This window comes from Sminthopsis crassicaudata, chromosome 4, assembly GCF_048593235.1.
Source record: "Sminthopsis crassicaudata isolate SCR6 chromosome 4, ASM4859323v1, whole genome shotgun sequence".
NCBI lineage: Eukaryota > Metazoa > Chordata > Mammalia > Dasyuromorphia > Dasyuridae > Sminthopsis > Sminthopsis crassicaudata.
This window is the reverse complement of record NC_133620.1, coordinates 300,835,003-300,861,486: the sequence shown is the minus strand read 5'-3', so window position 1 is coordinate 300,861,486 and position 26,484 is coordinate 300,835,003. Positions and strand designations below refer to the sequence as shown.

Below are 26,484 nucleotides of genomic sequence, written 5' to 3'. Positions count from 1 at the left end.
CTCATACTCCTATTAATCTGATAACGGACAGTCACTATTGCTATCTGCTAGTACCCCGCATTCCTGAGTCTTTTATCCCTTCTGACTCTCCAATATATTCTCTCCTTACCAATTTACAACAGATACTTCGAACTAGAGTACACCCTATATACCTTCTACACGTTCGTTCACATTTGTCTACATCTGGACCAATATATCAAGGCAACGCTATAGCTGATCAGCTTCTTAACATAGTTACATTAGAACAGCACCCCGCAGCGGAAGCTCATGAAAAATATCATCTTTCTGCCCGCTCCCTTACACATCTCTATAACGTTCCAAAATCTTTAGCTAGAACTATAGTTAAATCATGTGCCTCTTGTGCGCCCTTTAGACCTCGACCCACTGATCCCAGTTATAATCCTAGAGGTCAATACCCCAATGAACTATGGCAAATGGATATAACCCATATAGGAGTAAAGATCATTCACGTGTCTGTAGATACATTTTCAGGCATGGTGTACGCATCCATACAACCCAAGGAGTCTGCCACTGCAGTTATCACTCATATGTATGAACAAATGTCTCTCTTAGGGGTCCCACTGGCTGTTAAAACCGACAATGGTCCAGCCTATACTTCCAAAGCCTTTTCACAGTTTTGTAAAGAATTCTCCATTCAACACATCACGGGTATTCCATATAACCCCACGGGACAAGCCATAGTAGAAAGAGCCAATAGAACACTGAAAGAAACATTTTTTAAACAAAAAGGGGGAGTTATTCATAGAACAATCAATAAGAGAGAACTTGCTCAGGTGATTTTTACGATGAACTTTTTACAAATTCGTCAAGACAGGACATCAGCAGCACAAAGATACTTTGAGACAAGTAAAAAGGTATGTATTGAACTACCCCAGACTATGCCAGATCAATTACAACCACCAAAAACCTGCTTAACAGGTACAAAAATCTTGTGGAAAAATGAACTAGGAGAATGGAAAGGGCCTGTTACAGTAGTTGACAGAAAACAGGGATATTTGTCAATCTATCCTGATGATAATGTTACGAAAGAAAAAATATGGCTCCCTCTTCATAAAGTACGAGAATTAGACATTAACACCCCAAATGAACAAAAATATAATAACTTACCCAGGGAATCACCCTGAGAAAATACGTATGTGTTCTCTTTGCAGATAAATGGATCCTGTGCTTCTTGGAATTATCATCTCCTTAATAGCTTCTGCAATCATCATTAGTATCCTGTGCTGTCAACGCAAACTGCCAGTTCCCTGCCCCATTTGAACAATATTGATACTAGTAATTGCGTGTTTCATACACGTGAGAATGACGTGGAAAATACCTGTTATACTTATCATTTTGCTGCCCCTAATCTCCCTAACCTCAACCCATAAGGGAGAGCTATATCAACTTTACAACTACACTTGGATAGTGACAAACACGTGGGGGGATACTATCTGGAGTCAGTCCCAATTAGGTGTCACAACTCCCTGGCCTACCTTATATCCAGATCTATGCAAATTAGCGTTGGGGTCATGGGACTTAGAAGGTTATCACAATCAGCAAAAGGCGCCCACTAGAGAGGAACTATTAGCAGATTCAAATACATGGCCAAATAAGAGAGGATTAGACCCCTGGGGAGGGTGTGGAGCTGAAAGTAGAAGAAGCATGCTAAAAAAAACGATCCCCTTTTATATTTGCCCCGGCTACCACAGAAGCCCTTCTTTAAACACCAAATGCGGAGGAACAACTGATTATTATTGCCGAAGCTGGGGCTGTGAGACCACCGGTGATACCTATTGGAACCCTTCTTCTTCTTGGGACTTTATTCAGGTCACTGCCAATTATACACATCCTTCCCCTGGGAATAAAGGTTGGACATACCTACCTGAGTGCACAGGATGGTGCCACCCCCTAAAAATCACATTCACAGAATCTGGAAAGAAATACAACTCTTGGCAGAGGGGCGCATCCTGGGGGATAAGACTATATAAAGAACGACATGACAATGGACTGTTGTTCACCATCAAACTTCTAAAGACCTCTCCTGCGTCGCCGCTCCCTATAGCTATGGGTCCTAATCCAGAACTTCATCCAGGACTCAAACCTCGACCCATGCCGGACCAAGAACGCGCCGCCCCACCTTACCCTACCCTAAACCCTTCCATTATTGCTGTATCCCATATCACCACTTTGTTCCAACCAACACTGCCTGTAGGACCCCCTCCCTCTGCCACATTGCTCTTAAACATAATTAATGCCTCTGCGCAGGCACTATATAGAAATAACTATACTGAGACAGGAGAATGTTGGATTTGCTACTCAGCTACACCTCCGTTTTATGAAGGTTTGGCACACTTTATTGAACCCATTTTCACAAACGATACCAAAATATTGCGATGGAATCATTCAGACCAGAAAGGCCTAACTATTAGTAATATTATAGGGACTGGGACTTGCATTATAGGACCTTCTATGCGCCTTCCCCCTCCTCTAGGATCAGTGTGCAATCAAACCTTGTTGATTAATTCCTCTTATATGTATGTCGCTGCCCCTAATGACTCTTATTTAGCTTGCTCTTCTGGTTTAACTACTTTCATATTTACTTCGTCGTTTTTGAAATCCCGAGACTTTTGTGTATCCATATCCCTCCTCCCCCGACTTACTATACATCAATCTGATGAGATTCTTCCACCCACAGATTATACTCTTTCTCACTCCCGAGCTCGAAGGGAACCCATAACTGCTATCACTCTGGCCGTAGCCATTGGGCTCGGCATGACAGGAGCAGGGACGGGTATTTCCTCATTAATAACAACTAACCACCAATATGCCCAATTGAGTGCTATCATAGATAAGGACCTCATGGAACTTCAAACTGGCCTTGAAAACCTAAAAGATTCTGTAGCATCATTAGCTGAAGTAGTTTTACAGAACAGAAGAGGTCTAGACTTGCTATTTTTACAGCAGGGTGGACTTTGTGCAGCACTAAAGGAAGAATGCTGTTTCTTTGTAAACAAACTTGGGCTTGTAGAAAATAGTATCCAGAAGGTCAAAGATAATTTAGAAAAGAGAAAAAGGGAGAGAGAACAACAAGAATCTTGGTACACGAAGTGGTTTTCCACTTCCCCCTGGTTGACCACGTTGCTCCCCACCATATTAGGTCCTTTAATAGGTTTTCTTCTCCTTATATCATTCGGCCCTTGGCTGTTCAGGAAATTGACTGGCTTTATAAAGAGTCAAGTTGACTCGGTGGTACAGAAGAATGTCCAAGTCCTCTACCAAAGGCTTCATCCCTCTGACTCAGTGGATAATCTTTTTGCCTTATCTAATACTCCAAACTCATTAGAACCTCTTTGTTTCACGGATGAGGATTTTCACGTGCCTTGGTACAAAAGAATATGCTAAGCCATGTCTGTAAGACCATTGCAGTGCCATGACGGGCAACGCTGGAAGTAACCCTACCAATGGCGGGACCTGGCATGGCAGGTGCACCTTGGATACTAGGGTTGACTCTACGACCTAAGCCAGCACTCAATGGCTTGAAAATTCCTTAGCAATACTTGACCATTTTTCCGTGTTTAAACAAAAAGGGGGAATTGTTGGAGTACAGATCAACTTGGACCTACATTTACTGCTGAGTTAGGAGAGTATGAGGCCATTGGAACAGGCATGTGACATGCATACACTTCCTATATTAAGACACATAACCTTTAAAATATATATACAGCCAAAAAAGGAAAAACTCTGTACTTAACTTTTGATTGGAGTTCTCCATTGTTAAAAGAGTATATAAGTTAGTATACTGCCTGATTGAGGAGGAAAAGGGGAACATCTTTTCTACACCATGTAATCGATTCCTGAATAAAAGCACCGCTTAACTCCTTGGCAGTTCGACTCAGTGTGATTCTTCTGATGCAGAAGCCGGTGGTACCCCGAAGACCCCAGAGAGGAGGGTAAGTAGAGGGCAGATACTCCTCCCCCACCAGAAGCACGCCAGGAACCCCCAAGGCTTAACACCATAGTAACAGTATTTTCTCAATATTTATCCTTCCTGATTTTTTCTACTAGCTTAGATACTCTCAATGACTCTCTCTCTTGGATATTCTTTTCTCTTGGATATATACACACACACACACACACACACACACACACACACACACACACAGTCCAAGGTTCTTTCCTCAGCTCTAACCTAGACTTTAGATATCTAAAAAAACAAAGAAACCCATAATCATCATGAACTCAACTTGTCTTTCCCTCCAACCCTCCCCCCTCTTCCTAGAGGGAAACACCATCATACTCCCAGGATTTCAAGCTCAACTCTCAATGTTATGCTCAATTCCTCTCCTATAGTACTTTATATATCCAATATGCTGCCAAATCTTGTCATTAATATTTTCACAAGATATCTAATATATGTTATCTTTTGTCTACTACTATAGCAGTACTCTGATATACCCACTCATCATCTCCCTACCTGGACTACTGCAACAGCCTATTTCTGCTTCAAGTTTCTCCCCAAGATTACTGATATCTCTATAGGGCTTCCTCTACCATGTCACAGACATTTCTTCACCCTAGAAGATCATATTATCTCTGCACTACTTCTGACACTATAAGTACCTTTAGTCCTTGAGTTATCTATTACAGGAGGCTTTTCCCAATTTCCCATCTCCTTTTTTCTTTTCTGCTACTCCCTTCCTTACAAGATTACTTCCAACTTACTTATGTGTATCATTGTTTACATTCTGTCTCTCCCACTAGAACATGAGCTTCTTGAAGGCAAGAACAATATTTTTGCCATTTTTTAATTCCTCCGCATTTAGCACTATGTCTGACAGACAAAAGTGCTTATAAGAAATGCACACTAACTTTTTGATTCACTGACTCTGTGAAAGGGGGAAAAAATGTTTTATGTTTATTTTATTTTTGTTTTATTTACTTATTCATTTTATTATATATACATGTTTATTTTATTTATTTATTGTTTATTTATGTTTATTTCAAACAACTATAACCTAGTCTATTTAATTTTACTTTAAAGACAAGTAAGTTCCCAATTTTACCCTATTTTAAATGTAAAAATAAAAGTACCATGTCACTTCATGTAAAAGATTGGCAGAAAAGAAGAAAGCTGTGTAATTCCTCAAAATAAATTGTAATGATTATAAGGGTTAAAAAGCCTCTAGAAGCAAGTAATGCAGTTCAAGGCATATGGGAGGACCTGAGAGATGAGAGGTTCTGAGGCGCAGGGGAGTCCTATGTGGAGGTGGGGCACAGCCCCATGAGGCGGTGTCTGATTTCAGATACCATGCCTTCTTCCTTAGTGCTCTCAAAACCTAGCACGCCTCCCTCCTTCTTCTCGGGCCAGTCCCATTATGCCAGGTTCCTAGAGGACCTCCCCATCCCCCATATCATCAGGGGGTATAAATATATGCTATCTCAGAATAAAGTTCTCTTTTGCTTCACCCCTACCTCCTGGTGGTCTGTCTCTATGGGATCCAGGTTGGTGCCCGAAGATAGGTAACTGTGGCCTAGCTGTGCCGTCGACAGATGGGCATTAAGAGTTGGCTCTAGGGGGAACTACCAGGTTAGAGTGTGTAACAATGATCACATTATGTTTCTTCTCAAGTTCCTTTATATCATTCTCTTGGCTTCCAAATTAATGAAAATTACTTCTAGGTGTACCTAAGACTCTATTATATTAATATTAATTACATATTAATTCACTTGATTACAGAGTACTTTCTGATCTTTCCTTTGGTTATGATTCTAAAAATTCTTGTTTTTCCTCACTTTCCCATATTACTGAATCTACTTCTAATCTAATAGTCACTTTTTCTATCTAGATTATATATTCTAAGTTTTAAAATCTTAACGTTATCTAAACTCATTCAAATTTCTGTCCTATTTTACAACCTATGCTGGACCTATGTAGAATTAGAGTTGAAGTTTCATTCAATGTAACTATTTGCTTCTATTAAAGATTCTTAATCTTTTACAAGAGAACTAGAGTTTTTATATTTTGCCAATTCTTCTTGCATGAGGAAAAGTAACATAATTTAAGTCATATTCAGATAATTCCTTTTCTAGCATTTTTAGTTGTAAGCCCAATTCATTGACCTTCTCTTTCTCTATTTTATGCAAGTAGGCCTCTAGAGATATGAAATTTCCCCTTATTACTGCTTTGGCTGTATCCCACACATTTTGGTATGATGTCTCATTATTGTCATTTTCTTAGGTGAAGTTATTAATTATGTCTATGATTTGCTGTTTCACCCAATCATTCTTTAGTATGAGATTATTTAGTTTCCAATTATTTTTTGGTCTACTTTCCCCTGGCTTTTTATTGAATGTAATTTTCATTGCATTATGGTCTAAAAAGGACCTTTCTGTCTTACTGCATTTGATTTTGAGGTTTTTATGTCCTAATATATGGTCAATTTTTGTATAGGTTCCATGAACTGCTGAGAAGAAAGAGCTTTCTCCAAAGATCTATCATATCAAACTTTTCTAGTATTCTATTTACCTCTTTTGTAAAGGGCTAGAACTGAGCAAATGCATTTGGATAATGGAGCACATGAAACTAATTGCCAATTGGACAATTCTCTATTAACATATTTGAAGGTTGATCCTCCTCAACTATTCTGTGCTGGCTTGATTGGTGGGACAAAGAAGGGGAAGTGACTTGTGTGGGTGGAGTAAGAGGAGGAAATTGAGGCATTCTTCTGGCAGTGGAGAGAAAGGAAGGTGTGTGAAGACTGCTAAATTTAATCCTCTGACGGAGACCCCAAAAGACCAAGAATAAAGGATCCTGACTCCAGCTGATTTCTGGGAAGACAGAGTTGCAGCACTCTTTGACTTCTTTCTTATTTATTTTGTGGTTTGATTTATCTAATTCTGAGAGTGCAAGGTTGAGATCTCCCACTATTATAGTTTTACTGTCTATTTCTTCTTGCAGCTCTCTTAATTTCTCTTTTAAGAATTTAGATGCTGCACCACTTGGTGTGTATATGTTTAATATTGATACTGCTTCATTCAAATAATTCCTCAAAATAAATTAAAAAAAAAAAAATAAGGATGGGGGAATGAAAATTTAGCTTTACAAAGACCAAATCACCAAAACACATTGTCAAAATTTTTAGTTTCAAAAAACTAATACAATACTTTTAAAAATTCAAATATGAGTAAATATAGTCATATTTTTATATACTTTTAATCTTGACCAAAACTTAAAAGTACATATATTTTTGTATCCCAAACTGAAGTAAATGTAACATGGAGAACCTGAAGAGGTACCAAAGTAAGTAATAAATGATTTGCATATTTAGGGAAAAGTTCCTAAGAGAAAAGGAAAAATAAATTGTTAAATTAATGTGGATAAAAGAAGCCTAAAAATATTTCAGTAATAATTTTTAATAATTTTAAGAATTTATCAGAGTAAAAGTGAGAATTCTTTTTCTTCATCAATGAAGGTATGTTATGGAGTTTCCTTCTCTAAAAATTTATTAAAGAAAATGAGATGATTTTCTTTCAGAAAAGATTTAAATGAAGTCCTTCTATAAAACAGGGATGGAATGACTTCATAAAATCTTTTCAAGGGCTAGGATTCTATCAGACAAAACAACTTATTCTCTGTCATAACTAAAACACAGAGCAGAGAAATCATTCCACTAGTCTCAGCATCCTATCACAACCTTGCAAATAAAAAATTTTAAAATGGGGATCTGATTATAATACAATAAGACAACTTAGAAAACATTTTTCCAATAAATATTGAAATTATGTCTATAGACTATTTAAGCTATTCTACTGTGAATAAAATAAAACTATATCCAATATTACACTTATTTAAAATAGTTCAGAATACTGGAAAAATAAATACAACATCAAAATTCATTCCATTTCCAATCTGGAAATATCTTTATTAGGTCTCTGTGAAATCCAAGTTAGCTCCCTGTTGATCTGAGGATCAGTCCCAGTCAGTATAAGCAAAAGTTTTTGATCATTAGAGGGAGAAGTGAAGGGGATCGACAAACTGCCACATGCTTTCCACCAATCGACCTCCCATCTCCTTGTACTCCTCCAAAGTGACTCTGGCTTGTCTTACTCCATCCCCTAATCCTCCTACAATTCTCTGTATACACCAAAAGATTGAGCCAGCACAGAATAGTGGGAAGGGCCATTTTTCCAAGCATATGCTAATAGAGTATTGTCCAAAAGGTAATTAGTCTTAAGTGCTCTGGTCCAGTGCACCTATTCATTGTTTCAGCCCTTTACAAGTCTCCCTAAGTTTTCTCCAAGTATTATTTACAAAGTGGGATCTCAGACCTCCAGACTTTAGATTAAAAAGTCTAAATTCTAAGGAATCACTTAACAATTCTTGAAAAAAAATTAGTATTCAGGGCAGCTAGATGGTGCAGTGGATAGAGCAACAGCCCTGAAGTTGGGAGGACCTGAGTTTAAATCTGACCTCAGACACTTAACACTTCTTAGCTGTGTGAACCTAGCTAGGCAAGTCATTTAATCCCAATTGCCTTAGCAAAAATAAATAAATAAATAAATGAAAATTTAAAAGTTACTATTCAATGGTCTAAGTTATATTTGAAAGATTAGGACATAGAAGAAGTAGACTGTTATAAGTATTTTTTTTAACTGAATATTGATCTTCCTTCAAATACCCTGATTTCCTCAGTTTCTCAATTACTCAACTTCCATAATCTACTTCTCCATCTCACCTCAGCTACACATAAGAATGAACAGACTATTCATCTTGAAATCAAGGAAAAGCATATTTCCTTGTTCATGAACTCTGAAATTGCCTTTATAAAATAACCTTTTATCTCTGCCTTTCTATCTCTTCCTAATTCTAAATTTATTCTTAATCTTTACTATGACCTGAAATTTTCCATAAGTACTTTCCCAAGTTATTTTTCACCTTTCTATTTCAACTCTCTGTCACTTCTTTGTCTTATCACTAACTGTCCTTGTCAAACTCCAACTTGTGAGAAAATCCTCACCTTCACTCCAATGTATATAAGCTGCTAAACTTAACTAAAGAAACAAATCTGTATTGACTGGGACCACTATAAATTTATTTTACATACTGAATATATATAAAATAGATAATAATGATTTATGACTTTTCTCCACATTAAGAAGCCATAGTTAAAATATAGACATACATATCTGTCTAAACATGGAAAAAAATTATGGATCAGAGGTTAAAAGAAGAACAGGCAAAAGTACTTGTTTTTACATCAAATTTTTAGGTTTATCTGTTACATAAAACATGAGAAGATGTGCATCACTTCTGACATGATTATCACTCACATAAGTACATCCTATTGTCTGTGACTCTTTTGTCTAAATTCTTACAGAAGCCAAAGTGCTGGGTACCTTCCTAATAGAATTCTGGACATTGGGGATCAAGAAAATATGAGTTATCACTTATTCTCATTACATTACTGATTGATGATCTTTCTAATAATGCATATAATTGATTATGTTTTATGTTACTTCTTCTGAATAATTCTTCATTGATATGTTTTATCTTACTCATGTCGACCCTGAGTTTTTCTGTACCTGTTACTTCACTTCTCCAGGGACTTTGGTATTTATTTTTCCATGACTTTCAGCTACAAAGTCTCAATGAAAAAATATTCACGTTTTTAAAAACTGAATGAAAACTATGAGGATAACCCAAAAAAAGTCATAAATAAAGCTTTTTTATTTTAAAAAATTAGCTATATTCTAGAAAAAATAAGTCATTATTAAAGCATTATACAAATCCCAACAATACTTTTCTGCTTTCCTCTTGTTAAATTTCAGACCAAGTTCATTATTGTCCATTCACAGTATCTAAGATACATGATGGACCAGTTCTATAGGTTGTTTATACAAATGGTTGTCATAGAGCCTAGACAACAAAGGCAACAGAGAAACTATTAACCATACATTCTCACCTAAGAAAAATTTATGAAAATGAAAAACATTGTGATGAATGTAAGGGAAGAACTAACAGACCACATCTTTATACTTTACCATGATGCCTAAGTGTGAAGGGATTTTCTTATATTTTGGTGAATTATTGGTTAGAAGGAGGAAAAGACATGTTCCAAATTATAACCAAAACAATATTACAAAAAGTCACCAAGAGTGTTAAAGTTAGAATTCAGCAATGGAAAGGAATTCATTGGAATTTCATGCTATGCAAAATCTTTTTTTCTTCTAGATAATAGAAAACAAATTTATATTGATAAAGATATTTAAAACTTTAACAACTCAACCACCTCTTGAATTTCTGTTGCTTTTTTTTTTCAGCATTCTAATGATAACCCTGAAACAATCTGCATCATTTCCTGTTAACTTTTACAAGTGATGATTATTTTTTCTGTCACTTGTTATTGATAGTTATCAGTTGTTCACCAAAGGTCACAGCAGGAATCTCGGTTAAAGATAAAATTATTTCTATTTTCAAATACAATAATCAGATCACATTATATATCAGCACAGAGATGTATCATATGTCCGGCTTAGGGTAAAATAGCCAACCTGACACTATAACAGAAAAAACAGACTGGCACAGCTAGTTTCTAACCCCCTTACAGCTGATTAGTTCTTACAGAAGTAGCTGACTCTGATATATTTCTAAGGAGAAATTCTAAGGAAACTATTCTAACATAGAAATGTCATTCCACTGAAATCTTTCTGAGTGATCAATACTAGAAATATAAAATTATTTCAGGAATAAAAAACACTCCTTTTTATGTATGTATTTGTGTGGTATAAGTATCAGGGAGAAAAATAGAAATCCATGTTTGGGCTACCTTGGAACAAATATAATATAGGATTTTATTCTACAATTCTAATGTCTTATAAAATATTTATTATGGAAACCTATATTTACAATATATAACATATTCCCTGCTGATCTATAAGATCTATGAGAAAAGAAACTCTTTCTCTGGATGTTCCTCCCAATGCTTTCCATAGTTTCTGTACATTCAAAATACTTGATAAATGTTTGTTTTATGAATTAATTAATGTTTGTTGAATAAATGGCTTGGATTTTTCAAGGATGAATATAATGCTACCATGGTTAATTCTGTATAATTCTATGTACATAAATAGATTTATGTCAATATCACTATGTGTATTATGATAGTGAGTATAGTTATAAATATATGTAAATTCTAAAGAGGTTTATAATTGGGAGAAATGGAACAGGAAATAGACTCAAATCTCGAGAAGAGGATGAATATTACATTATTAGATGTAATATTAGATGTTATTAGATGGTAATCAGTTCTGCCCTGGAAAGGATGTCACCATTCCTCAATCAAATATTTATTCAATTTTCAACTCCCTTATAAGTAAAGAATAGTAAGTTGTGGATTAATTGTTTTTAGCAATTTTGAATGCTTCTACAGTTACATGATATTTTCTATTTAAATTAGAAAGTTACATTATATGAAAAATGCCTTTTAATTTTATTCTCAAAGAAAATGGGTAGATTTTTCATAAATGTTGTATTTTGGTGCTAATGTTTAAATAGGAACACTGAGAAAGTCATAGGCCCTCTGCTATTATTTATCCATACTCTCATTGGAAGAGTTTCTCCATTTTCAGGAGTTCAATACCTTTATGCTAAAGAACCTCAAATATTTCTTCTAACAAAATCTCCATCTGCCTATTTCACATTGCTATTTGGAGACCTCAAAATCAAAATGTACAAAAATGAATTTACCATTATTCTAAAAGTAAGAATTTATGCCTAAATTAGTCTACTTGTTCAGTGCCATACTTTTGATTCACAGTGCCACTACTGGATCTGTATCTCAAGGAAATCACAAAGAAGGGAAAAGGACCCAAATGTGCAGAAATATTTGTAGCAGTTCTTTATGTGGTAGCAAAGAATTGGAAAATGAATAGATGCCCATCAATTGGGGAATGGAATATTATTGTTCTATAAAAAAAGACGAACAAGCTGATAATAGAAAGGCCTGGAAATATTTAAATGAATTGTTTCATTCATGTAAGTGAATACAAGTGAAACAAGTGCTGTACACAGAATTATCACCTATGAAAGTCTTGTTTCTTCTCAGCAGTTCAGGAATCAAAGGAAATCCCAATAAACTTTGGAAAGAAAATATCCAGAGAGAGAACTATGGAGACTGAATGCAAACCAATACATGCTAAATTCACTTATTTTCCCCTTTTGTTCTGATTTTTCTCTCCTAATATGATTTATGAAGAAATGTATATTTTAAAAAATGAATATATATATATATATATATATTTATATATATAAATCAGAAAAACCAATAAAAAAGACCAGTCTAACTTCCCTATTTCCATTCATTATTATTCTTCTATTCTCACATACTTAATTTTTATTTAACACCTGTCTTTTATTTTCTATATTCAAAGAACTTACATCATTTTTACCTCCAAAATATCTTCCATATAATCTTTCCTTATATGAATCCATATTTACATTATACAAGAAGATAATTGGTATCTGCTGAATTTTTATGTATGCATATGTTTATGTATTGAATATCTATATTATATGTAATATAATCATATATATTTCTACTACAATAGTCTAGATCCTTGTTATCAAGATTATTGGAGGTCTTTTAGGACTTTTTTGACTCCAGATTCATTCTCTCTTTCAATACATCCCACATATAGCTACTAGACTTAATCATGCCATTCTCAATTCAAAATCTTTAATAACTTAACTTTTCCATACATAATTCATAGTAAATAGAATGTTGTACTTGTAGTCAGGAAAAACTGAATTTGAATCCTGAAAAAGATACTAATGTTGTGACCCTGGGTGAGTCACAACCTCTGAATTTCAGTTTTCTTATCTGTTTAATGAGGGAATTGAACTTGATAACCTTTAAGGTTGTTTTTTTTCCTAACTTTTAATTTCTAATTTTTAAGATCTATAATCTGTCGTCTCCTACTTAATTTCATACTATTCAACTGACTTGAAAACTCACTTAACTCATTCAAATCTCTCTTCCTTTGCTTGTGTTTTTCTCTCATTTTAAATGTCTTCCATACATATTTCTATTTATCTGCAATCCTTCAAAATACTACTTATGTGTCATCACTTCTTTCCCTAATGAATTTATGTATTCTTATTATTACTATGAATAGTTGTTCATATCTCTGAATTTATACAACATTAGTATATACAAAAGCTTCTTCAGTCACATAACGTGGGGATTTGCAAAACAATTGGCAACAGTAAAAGATATCAAATATCCCATCAAGATTTAATTTTTATATAAAAATAAACAAGCATATTCATCTCCTTAGGATGCAAATTTGATTCTGTTTTTAATAAATGGTAAAATGTATCTGATGGATTTTTATATATGCACATATTCTTGTATTTTAGTACCTATATTATATACAATATATTCAAGTATATTTTTTACTAAAATAGTTTTAAAATTAATTTATTTGATGATTTATTATCAGTGTTTCTACTACAATAGTTTTAAAATTAATTTCTTTGATGGTTTATTATCAGTGTTTATATACTTATATACCCAGAGTTGCATAAAAAATTCTCAGGAGAAAAGGGGTCATGAGTAAAAAAAAAGTTTAAGAAGTCCTAGTCTATACCATATAACTTACCATTTAGTTATAGTGCATCAATTGTTTGTTGTTGTTTCATGTATCACAATTACAAGAAACATGTAAAATTAGAATCATTCCCCCTTTATTCACAAAAATATGAAAATGATGGAGCAAATTTATAGAAATTTCTCTTTGCTATTCCAAAAAAAAAAAAAAAAAAAAAAAGCAGCTCTTAGCAATTCTAGTCTTTATCTGCAACTTATAGTTAATTCATGAATCATTCATTTCCTTTTTACTCACAGGTCTTAGTCAATATCTGAGAGGTTGCTCGGATGTCAAAAATTTAGACTGCTTAGTCAGATACAATCTGAATAACATAATACATACAATGAGTACAACTCCCATGATCTGGAAACTATGCTTCATTAAAGTAAAAAATCACATTTATAATTTTTTAAAGTAGCAACATATTTGGGAACACATTTTATCTCCATAAACCCACATAACCCAAAACATATTAAATTAAGCTAAGATTATTGGCAACAATTTCAGCTGTTTAGCTCACTAAAAATGTGTAGTATCAGCTTATAGTTTCATCTGATGAGGATAGAAAAGGAAACCATACAGAATATTTTGAGCAATTTTAGCAAGTCAAATTTCAGATCACAATCTCCATTAAATAGAAAGGGTTAACATAATTAACAAATAATATAGTTATTTGTTATTTGATAACATAGTTAACATTGTTAATATCATTATTTCTTCATTAACCACAAACAATTGCATTAAACTACATCAATCTACCAAAAATAATCACTCCATTTAACCACTAACTATTGATTCTTTCTTATCTATCACTGATCTCCAAAAGCACAATCTTACCATTTTGCTCATCGAGTTCATTCCCAATCTCTTGCCCCATTTGTTTCTGCCGACTTATAATTGAGGAAAGAGCATCAAGGCCAGCATCTTGCTCTGAAAGAAACAGATGGAAAAATAATTAAGTTTACAGCTGACATAATATACAAACTGTACCTGCCAGATATAAAACAATAAGGATATATATAACACTGAAATCTTTTCAGTATGAGGTATGTTCATCTTGGATCTCATCCAAGAGTTTTCTTACTGAAATACCAAAAGGATATATATAAAGTGATGTCTCCTAAAAAGTAAGCCTAAGCTATGAAACTCAAAGATAATTATAATTCTGTTTCAGTCTACTAAAAGGATTTGTACTATACTTTCTTAAATTCCTTGTACAAGGAAGGCAAAAGGAAAAAGAAAGAAAAGGCAGAACACGTAGACTCTGAGGAAATAAAGAATTTGATACCATTTTTTTTTGGAACAGACTATAAGCCATGACCTCTAAAATGTTTGTATTTATCCATTCAGTTATCAGAAAACAAAAATCAGCATCTTATTTGTGATAATTATACTAAGAATCTGTTTTAATTCACAAATAACACTACCTTTAAAGGTCCATTTGCAAATCAATCTTAAAAATTAATGTAGGGAGCATAAGCTGGGAAAAATAAGAAAGTAGGAAATACAGAGTTAGTAATCTTAACTGTGACTGTGAATGGGATAAACTCTCCCACACAAAATAAAAGCAGACATCAGAGTGCTTTATAAGCAGACATCAGAGTGCTTTATAAGTAAACATATTTGAAACAGAATCAAACAGAGTAATGGTAAAAGGCTGAAGCAGAATATATTAATAAAATTGAAACTAAAAAAAAAAAAAACTATTGAGTTAATAAATAAAACTAAGAGTTAGTTTTATGAAAAAAAAAAAAAAAAACTAACTAAACCTTTGGTTAATTTGATTAGAAAAAGGAAAGAAAAAAAAAATCACCAGCACTAAAAATTAAAGAAATAAATTTACCACAAATGAAAGAGAAATTAATATTGCTCATCTCTATGGTGAAAATCCAATAATCTAACTAAAATGAATCAATATTTACAAAAATATAAGTTGCCCAGATTAATGCAAGAGGAAATAAATTACTAAGATAGTCCCATTTTAGAAAAAAGAAATTGAAAAAGCCATTAATGTCCCTAAGAAAAAATCTCCCGGGAAAGATGGATTCACAAATGAGTTGTAACAATTAATTCCATTACTACAGCCCTGACAAATTCTTTCTATGACACAAATATGGTATAGATCCCTAAAGTAGGAAGACCCAAAATAGAAAAAGAAAATTACAGACCAATCTCCCTAATAAATATTGATGCAAAAAATTTAAATAAAGTATTAGCAAAGAGATTATATCAACTTAGCGGGGCAGCTGGATTGCATAATGGTTAGAGCACCAGCCCTGAAGTCAGGAGGATGTGAGTTCAAATCTGGCCTCAGACACCTAATATCTCCTAGCTGTGTGACCCTGGGCAAGTCACTTAACCCCAATTGCCTCAACCAAAAGAGAGGGGGAAAAAAAAAAAAGAAAGAAATTATATCAACTTATCAGCAAGATAATACACTATGACTGAGTGAGATTTATACCAATAATATTATTAGGAAAACTGTTATCATAATGGACCACATCATTAACAAAATGAACAGAAATCATATGATAATCTCGATATAGAAAAAGCTTTTGATAAAATACAGCACCCATTCCAATTAAAAAAACACTAGAGAGCATAGGGATAAAAGGAGCTTTCCTTAAAATAATAACAGCAAACATTATTTGTAATGGAGAAAAGCTAAAGATATTCTCAATAACATCAAGAATAAAACAAGATTGCCCATTATCACCACTATTATTCAACATTGCACTAGAAATGTTGGCTTTAGCAATAAGAAAAGAAAAATTAAAGCAATTAGAATAAACAATGAGAAAATGAAACTATCAGTCTTTGCAGATGATATGATGATATACTTAAGAGTTCTAGAAAATCATCCAAAAACCTATTTGAAACAATTCACAGCTTTAGCAAAGTTATAGAATATAAAATAAGCCCACACAAATCATAAGCCCTTCTATAAATTACTGACAAAGCCCATCAGCAAGAGATAGAAAGAAAAATTCCATTTAAAATAACTATAAATAAAACAAAATATTTGGGAGTCTATCTGCCAAGTCATTGGGTAAATAAACTAATTATGTCCTAAGAGAGGAACAAGTATCTTTTCAGAATTTCACTGTCTTCCAACAAAAAGAAAAATAGAAAAGAAGTTAGGGATCTGAGCAGAGTTTTATAACAATTAGTTATAATACCTCTCTGGTGATCACTAATAATAATAATAATTAAAATATATAGGACTTACTATGTGCCAGATTTTATACTAAGCACTTTAAAGTTATCTCATTTGATCCTCAAAACACGTCTTGAAGATAGGTGCTATTATCTCCATTTTACAAATAAGGAAACTGAGGCAAAGATTAAGTAACTTGCCCATAGCCATAGTCAGTAAGTATCTGAGGCCAGATCTGAACTCAGGTCTTCCTGACTCAAGGTCCAGTGGTCTATCCTTGTGATAGCTAGCTCATTTTTTTATTCAGAATATATGCATTTTTACATATTTCTCAGCTGTGCATGAAGAAATATAAAAACTTTCATCTCTTAAGGTATAAAAACATCATATCAAATGCAAAAGAAAAATGTTAAACACAACCTTAAGAGTAACCACAAAAACAAATAAATTGTAAAAATAAAGGGCACTTGAAGGAAGGAGCCAAACTTAATTAGATTTTTAAAATCTGTTCCTTATAAGCATCTGATTGTGAAATTCTGTTTTCTTATCCCATCTGTCACTCTTTTTTTATTTTATAGAATTTAGTCCACTCATATTTAAAGTTATGAGTTAGGCTTACTTTTTTTTCTTCCAATTGTCAACAATATTGAAGTTTTTCCCCAAATTAAAGTGTTTTCCTCTTCCTTAGTGAACACAGTACTATATCTCTTCAGTTAATTTAGTGTAATCTATTTTAAGGCAATGCTATTCCCACCAGCTATTTTTCCTTCACTTTCATGATATCAACCCCTTCATTTTGTTACTTCTTTCCCTAGTTTTGCTTATCAGTTTTTTTCTTTTATCTCCTCTCTTCTCAGTTAAGTAATCATCCTCTCCTACTCAAATTTGTTTTATTTCTTAGGGTTTTTTTTTAGATTTTATTCTGTACCTTCTTCTAAAAAGGACTTTTTTCCATCATTATCTTCATTATTTATTTAGTTTCCTGTCTATTCTAGGAATTTATTGTTTGATTCATGGCCCTTATACTTATTTAAAATGTTTCAGTATCTCATGAAATTAAAGCTTCTAAGGTACCTTTTTTGGGTTATTTCTTATAAACATTTTTGATCTTGTTTTGTCCCCACCAATGTCTCACTCTTAGAAATACCAATTCCTTCAATTGATAGAATATTTCCTTGCAGACGGAATCTTCCTATGTCCTTGATTATGCAGTTTATTATTGATATTTGCCCTCCCCTGGGTCATTTTTCTTCCCATTTGTCTTGAAATCTCTTCCCTGGGTATATGCCCTCCCATTCTTCTGGGTGTCAGTTGTTCCCAGAAGCACTTATCTCCATTTTTAGAATACCTCTCTACTCTCACAGGAACATTCATTAGTGGTAACATCTCCTACCACTGTAACATTTTCTTTCCTTTTCTTTCTTTTTCAAAGCTTCCCTCTGCCCCCTTGCTCATTCTTTTGTAGGTACTCTTCTTCCAAAGGGACTATAGGCATTAATTTTCTCTTCATCATAAAGTCTATGACTTGATTTGAGCATGCCATACTCTATCTTTTTCCTCTCCTCCCATTTATTCATATTCTTGAAATTTAGTTCCCCTCCCAAAAAAAAAGCCAAAAAACCCTGATTCACTTGTAAGTAGAGTGCTATGAACTTTAGTTCTTAATGTTTTAAGTTTGTGTCTCCCCATAATTTTATATGATTTCTATTTTCATCCTTGTCTCCTCTTATTCATTTAGAAAGAAATCTTTTGATTTCTCTCTCTGTTGTTACTTTACCACTCTCATTTCTTACTAGTTGCTTTGTTTACCCTTCCTTTATCTATTTTTCTATAGTATATAAGAGAAGTAAATTATTTCTTCAAGGTCTAATTTTCTTTCCAGGAATGCTCTGAATGCCTCTTTTAAAACAAAATAAAACAACCATCATTTTTTCATTTGCATTTAAGTTTAGATTTCCACATCTTGAGAACTTTTACTCTTCAGAATACATTGCTGTTCCATTCCCTCCTCTGTTATTATTGATTACAGATTATGTCTTGTATTATTCAAATTTCCTTTTCTTTGTATTTGGAATTCCCCTGGCCACTTATAAAATTTGCTGTTTTCAAAAGAATTGTTAAATTTATTATTATGTACTGTTGGTGGAGTTGTGAAAGAATCCAACCATTCTGGAGAGCAATCTGGAATTATGCCCAAAAAGTTATCAAAATGTGCATACCCTTTGACCCAGCCATACTACTACTGGGCTTATATCCAAGGAAATACTAAAGAAGGGAAAGGGACCGGTATGTGCCAAAATATTTGTGGCAGCCCTTTTCATAGTGGCTAGAAGCTGGAAGATGAATGGATGTCCATCAATTGGAGAATGGTTGGGTAAATTATGGTATATGAAGGTTATGGAATATTATTGTTCTGTAAGAAATGACCAACAGGAGGAATACAGAGAGGCTTGGAGAGATTTACATCAACTGATGCTAAGTGAAACGAGCAGAACCAGAAGATCATTATACACTTCAACAATGATACTGTACGAGGATGTATGCTGATGGAAGTGGATATCTTCAACATAGAGAAGAGCTAATCCAATTCCAATTGATCAATGATGAACAGAATCAGCTGCATCCAGAAAAGGAACACTGGGAAATGAGTGTAAACTGTTATTTTTACCTTCTGAATCCAATTCTTCCTGTGCAACAAGAAATTTGGTTCTACACACATATATTGTATCTAGAATATATTATAATATATTTAACATGTATAAGACTGCCTGCCATCTGGGGGAGGAAGGGAAAAAATCTGAACAGAAGTGCAAGGGATAATGTTGTAAAAAATTACCCATGCATATGTACTGTCAAAAAAAAGTTATAATTATAAAATAAAATAAACAAACAAACAAATTTATTATTATGTACTTTAGAATTTGTAGCATAGGGAGGTTCCCCAAAAAAGACAACTCCTGGGTTCTTTTGATTGTCAGTTTGTTTTTCTGTTTTAAGAAGTTCTAAGAAGTTTTCTCATAATTATCTCTCACATTATAGTATTCAAATTTTTTCACTTGTTTTCTTCTGGGAGATCCCATGTTTGAAACATGCATTTTAGTTATATGAAATCATAGTTTCTTTTAATGTTATTGGATTTTTTTTCTTTTTTTAGATTTTCCATCACTTCCTTGTATTTGCATCTAAGCCATTTATTATCTCTCTCTTCTGCTGAATATTTCTTCTATGTGGGCCAAAAATTCTGTTTTTACACGTCTAAATTTCTCTTATAATCCATTTTGTGATTACATAGTTGAAAATCAAGTCATCTGTCTCACCAGATCTTGATTCATTTACCTATGCCTTGTATAACTTATTCATAAAGGCCTAGAGTGTTTTCTTTCATATGGAATCCATTTTCTCTTCTCTCACTCATCAATGAATATTCATTAAGCACCTACTATGTGCTAGGCACAGAACTAAGAGATTTTAATTAACCTAATCCTTACATCAATAAAGTCTTTTCTATTGGTTTATTTGGTTATGCTCAAGGACTTTAGTCAAACTTTCTTCTTCCTGGGATCTTTAGCAATCTTACTCTTTTTTCTTTATTTTCCTCTCTTGCTCATTTTCTGACTCTACTCTCTTTGAGAACAGTTCCCTTAGGAGCTAAATCTTAAAGCTGCCTCAGCTGCCTCTCACAAAAGAGAATTTATGGTTCACCAGTTTAGATCCCTCATCCAAATAATTTTTTTTTTTTTTGGTGGGAGGGAAGGTGGATACTGGGGGAACAGGACTGATCCTAACTGGATGCGGGATATTTATCTAGGCTTAGTAGGGTGCAAAATACAACTCTTCAAAAAAATACAAACTTCTCTTCTATTCCCCAGGACCTAGCTGAATTCTGTTGCAGCAATCAGTTATACCACTCCTAGATGCTGAGCAGCCTGATCAAATATTTGCTGCTTGGATCTCCAAGGTACTTAAAAGGGAAGTTAGATATGGAGAGGTGAATTCTGAGGGGGGCAATAGTCCCCTTTGGTATTCCTTGTTTGATCTCCAACTTCCTTTGGGACTGATCTTTGATCACAAGATCTGGTCAAGCCAGTTTGAGTTTTCAGCCCCGATTCTAAATGATCTGAAATTCCTTTTTGGGGAGAGACAGAAGGAGATAACAACAGAGAATTCCTGTCTTATTTACAACAAGAGAATTCCTGTCTTATTTATAACAACAGAGAATTCTTGTCTTATTTACAAATATCTCCAGATGGATAATATCTCTGTGCAAACTTTGTTTTGATGACCCTAGTTATAAAAGGAAATGGAATCTTTGCACTCGGTTCATACCAGCCTAGTGCCCACCTACTGGTGTCCCCTTGCAGGCAGTTTGGTCTTCCTGGAGGCCAAATGCCTGTCTGTCCTTTTTACTATCAATAAAGACTTTGTTTCCATACAGCATTGAGTAGCGAATTCATTTGCTACCGAACCTGCCTGGTGGTTATTTTGGGGAAGGAGAGAGATAATTAGACCCAGGAGAAGAGGAATGGCTCTATCTCGATTTAGAACCTCAGTTTACTCCTCATCAAATTCTGCTATAATTAGGTAGCTCAGCTTGTGCAACTTTGCTTTGAGGACCATGGTAGATGGGAGAAAGAAGGAGATGGTTTTGGAAGACTATGTTAGGTTTGGGGAAATAGTGTTCTCAGTTATTAATTTAGCTAGTGTTGATGTTATCCTTTCCTTTGGTGTCCTAGACATATCTAAAACTGCTTTATCTATAATGGATGATTCCTATTTTGGAGAGGCAAAATATCTAGTCCTCTATCTTGATAAGTCACATAATCCATAAGTTTTTTGAGTGTTCTTTCTAATATATTTTTAAAGACAGGGATAAGAAATGGACCTGTTGCTAAGGTCTAGATTTAGGGAACCAAAATGAGATTAGGGTTTCTGGTTGTCAGAGAGTTAAATGATAAGGACTAGTGGCAGGTTCAGGGGTCAGAGAACCAAATGGAGAGGTTTGGCTCCCCTGCACCCCCTTGGAATTCAGCAGAAGGGTGGTAGGGAGTTTTGGGGAACTCCCTTCTGGCGACGTAGAAATTCTCTGTAAAGGAATTTACAGCCCTGAAAACCAATCTAGGTTTAATAAAAGAGGCTTATTATAGGAATTGGGAAGTAAGGTTAGAAATCCTGACAGAGAGGCATAAAGTCTTGTCAGGGAAATAGCTAAGGATAAAGAGAGGGTGGCACTGGAAAAGAATATTCCAGTGGGCAGAGGCCCTTGGCATAGCAAGCATGACATAGCTGGAATGTTTAAGAACCTCTGCAAAAAGAGGATTTTAGATTGGCTCTTTTATAATAGGAGCTTTGTCTACAAACTGAAGGGAACTTGTGGGTGGAGATCTACAAGCTGGGTTTCAGCTTGAACTGAATTTAAATAGAATTCAAAGAGTTTCAAGACTGAATCTACTCCACCTAGATAACAGAATAAAACTGTCTTGTTTTCCATGGGTGAGGTCCCTCACTGAGGCAGAGTTGAAGGAGATTTTCTCCTTCAAGGATTTTTAGAGTTTTGGGGTCTCTTCTTCACTATGACTTCATGTTTTAGGGCACTGGCATATAAAGAAAATTTCCCAATTCATTTTGGGTTATCCACAGAGGACTTCTTAAACTTTTTCAACTTTTTATCAAAAAAATTTTTATGGACTATGTATATGTGTGAATATATACATACACATACACACACATATATATGGAAAGAGAGATTTATAACATAGGTATATAAATCAAACATGTAAGATGATAAATCATTATTTGGTGACCCTCTTATTCAGTTATGAAACCCATAGGGTTGCAAATCAGTTTAAGAAGCTGAAATCTAGATACTGAAATGTGAAGTCACTTCTCCAAGGTCAAACTTTAGAAACAGAATTTGATTAAAACCATTACACAGATTTTAGCTTTTTCCCTCTGAAATATTCAGTAAACTTTAGCAATTGCAGAAGGCAAAGACAGGATAAAGAAAAAAACCCTATTTTAGGTTTAACAAATTGGTATCCCAACTCCCCCATATCCAACTTTCATAGAACTGATTCTGAGTATCTATCTTTTAGAGACCAAAAAACAAGTCTCTTCATATCCAAATTGCAAGTTACACTATATGTAAATCACTCTAGAAGAAAAGATCCTTCACTGTGTATGAAAAAGCTTTGATTAGAAAAAAATAAGTTGTTAAGCAAAACGATAAGAGCTATATTTTGCTAGTACTTCTAGAACAAGGTTAAGCAATGCAATTTAAATGAAAATAGATCTAGTTCTCTGACAGTTAGATTCACTTCCTTTTTCTTTTATTTGGTATCAAAAAGTAATAATAGGCAAGGAACTGTTTGATGTTAAAGTTTCTCATTTAGTGTCTCATTTAGCAAATTTCATCATGGAAAAAGGAATTAAAAATAAAATGCCTTTTTAAAGCTGCTATTAAAAAAAGCAAATCTAAAGGTAAAAGCTATTTGATTAAAATAGTTTTATATAATGAGAATAGAAATGAGTCTTGCATTAAGAAATCAACATTCAAATATCAAATCACCTTGAGCTTCAGAATGTATTCAATTTGCAATTAAGCTGACAATAATCCTGACACATATTTCTCACATTTATGTCTGAATACCTTGAATAATTTTCTGCTGCTGTTGTCGAAGATCATCAAAGCCCAGACCCCTCGTCTCCTCTGGCTCCTCAAAAAGCCATGGATTAGACGCAATTCGATTAGTAGTTTTCGCCATCAGACTGGACCTAAGAAACATTACACATTTAAAACATATGTCAGAAAAGATATATGTCTTTTGAAAAAGACCATTTATTTAATTTTTAATACATATTGAAATATTTAATGTTTAAAAGGCTGTCTCAGCACCCTTTTAAGCATTATACTTATGAAGTAAGGAAAGGGCTAAAAAATATGTCTGCTTATCTATTATGCCACAGTTCTCAGTTTCCATAATTATCAGTTTCCCTGCTTCTCACCTACCTCTTTATCAGAATATTTGATAAGGATAAAAGATCTTATGTTTTAGAATATCAGAATGCCTCTCCCCATCCCAAGCTATGGGAATGTCAGATCTTGTCAAGATGCCTCTCCCCACATCCATGTCTGGGATTGATTTTGAAATCAAAACCAATCTAGGCAACAAGTTTATATGCTACCAAATAGAGTGAATGGCAGACTCTTGGCAATGTGACTGCCACTTCCAGGAAATACCATACCACCTTCTGTAGAGGGCGGAACTTTGGAGAAGTATGCTTGAAACAAGGTGTTAACTCAGTGGAATTGATGAGATGATTGTTCTAATTTGATTTCCTCATTACATACTCTAATTCCTTCAATCTCTTTTTTATCTCTTATTGCCAAAGCTAGGATTTCTAATACAATATTGAATAGTAATGGTGATAGTGGGCAACCTTGTTTCACTCCTGATCTTATTGAGAATGGTTCCAGTTTATACCCATTATATACAATGCTTACTGATGGTTTTAAATAGAAGCTACTGACTATTTTAAGAAAAAGTCCATTTATTCCTATACTTTCTAGTGTTTTTAATAAAAATGGGTGTTAGGTGTCAATCCTATCAATTATTCCTTACCTTCCAGCAAACTTGTTGGCTTCTTCCCTTTTGCTCTCTTCTAAACCAACTTAAACAAGCAAACAAGGAAAATGAAGGTGGAGAAGGAAAGCTGATATATTGTTATACTTCTAAACCATATCTGGGTTGTATCATAAAAGAGTCTTTATTCAGGAAATAGTCAGTTTGAAATTTTTAATATACAGTTGGTAATTCAGAACTAGAGTTCATTAAAAAAAAAAAAAAACTGGAGATAGTTATGGGTCTGGGAATTATTTGCATAACAGTTAAATCCAAGAATGTTAATTAAGTCACCAAGTGAGACAATCTATTGAGAGACACTTAATCTGGGGCCCACCAGGAGTTAGGGAATATGATGTATATAACAGCCTAGCAAAGAAGATAGAGAAGGTAAAATCCAAAAAGTTGGAGAGAGATATAAAGGTTTTGAAGACAGTTTTTTAAAGTCATGAGGATTATGATGAGAAGCTCATTAAGCATGCTATATAATGATGAAGAGCAAATTAAAACTCTGAACCTATGATATAATGCTTGAGATTCATTCCAACAAACCTTAGTGTCTAATATGTAAAAGGTGCCAAGATCTAGGAATATGAAAGTGAACATAAATGAGGGTGGTGAGAGGAAGTACTAGACTTTCCCAGATAATTAATCCATGCATACTTGGAGCCTACTTTGTCCAATTGGGGTATACTTAAGTGTTGTGAGACAAGGACAGAGATGGCCTGTTTATGCATAGACATTAGATTTCCCACAACCAGCTATAGAGGCAGGCATTAGGGAGAAGAGGCAGAAGCTTGAGCAGCCCTGACCATGCAGAGCATGTCTTGAGAAACTGGGTTAAGAACAGAACAAAGTATATCCCAGTACTATACTCCTCCATTATAGCTGGAGCTATAGCACCTCTACAATTCTCAGGTGTGTCCACACACCACGATGTATCAGTTTCCCCACCTCCCATATCTGTGCATATTGTGAGAGTCACCTAAAATATCAAACTAGATAGATGCTAGACCCTCTTCTGGACATCCTAGCAGTGGAGGGAAAGCCACAATTGTTCTCATATTGTGATAGTATTGGGGTTCAATAGTTTCATCCAAGTATTATCTAAGAGAAAACAGAAGAGCAGAACAGAAACTTAGTCCCCTTTCCCATGAGATTCCTCAACTATAACCCTAAGAGTGAGGGTACCCTACATTGAACCATGACATGAAAACGAGAGCAAAACTCCTGTCACAAATATATGCAAAAGGATTTTTGCACCTGAACTGTTCCAGTATTTAACAAAATGCATATACACAGTAAGGCTTAATTATTTTTTCTCATCTCCAAAATTTATCATTTTTCTCAATGCAAAAAAATTAATAACTCAAACCATAATAATTTATATTTGAAAAAAAAATTTCCTAGGCAATTATCAGATTTCTTCTGCACTTAATCACTTAAATAAAACATCAAAAAAAAAGCATAGGAGATCCGTTAGAGATCTCCAAATTTTCATAAATTAAACTAACATCAATAAAACATGTGAAAAATATATAAATGCTTAGCAAAATGTCAGGAACATAGTTAACATTTATGTTTATTGACTAACTAATGAAAAAACCTGACAGAATTTTGAGACCAAAATTCAGCCTACAGACTGCATTAAAATATGCAAAACAGTTTTCTAGTGAGTTCTCTGATTCATTTAAGTGGAGGAAATTACCAATTTGAGGATCATTAAGGCAGAAATCTAGAGAGGAGAAAATACTTAAAACAATTAAAGAAAATCAAACTTCAGGCAATATCTTCCATCTTCCGACAGGCTAAATCAGCTTCATGATTTTTTTGCAGAGAACTGACTGAATAGTCATAAGCAAAAAGTAAAGAGCACAAAAGACTCACTTGAATGTGAAGATCTCATGCCACTGACCCATGCATCTGGATGGTTTCTTCACAGATAGTGAACACTAGACCACAACTCACTACCTCTATTAAGAAGCCTTTCCTGCTCCCCTTATGTTGTGCTTTCTCTATTAAATTATCTCCAATTTATCCTGTGTTTATTTAACCACA

At 34.1% G+C, this 26,484-nt stretch overlaps 1 protein-coding gene across 4 annotated transcripts in view; it reads right to left on the bottom strand.

The window, feature by feature from the left end:
• The window catches only part of STX8 (syntaxin 8), a 299,198-nt gene that overhangs the window by 226,159 nt on the left and 46,555 nt on the right, over nucleotides 1-26,484 (bottom strand). For all 4 annotated transcript variants that reach the window (XR_012489396.1, XM_074311939.1, XM_074311938.1 and 1 more), the window contains 2 exons: nucleotides 23,454-23,578; nucleotides 14,488-14,580 (listed from right to left, as the gene is read on the bottom strand). Coding sequence is in view for 3 of the 4 variants with exons in the window: in XM_074311939.1 (XP_074168040.1) it covers nucleotides 14,488-14,580; nucleotides 23,454-23,578 (218 nt within the window). In the remaining variant the exon portion in view is untranslated. The remainder of the gene's footprint in view (nucleotides 1-14,487; nucleotides 14,581-23,453; nucleotides 23,579-26,484) is intronic.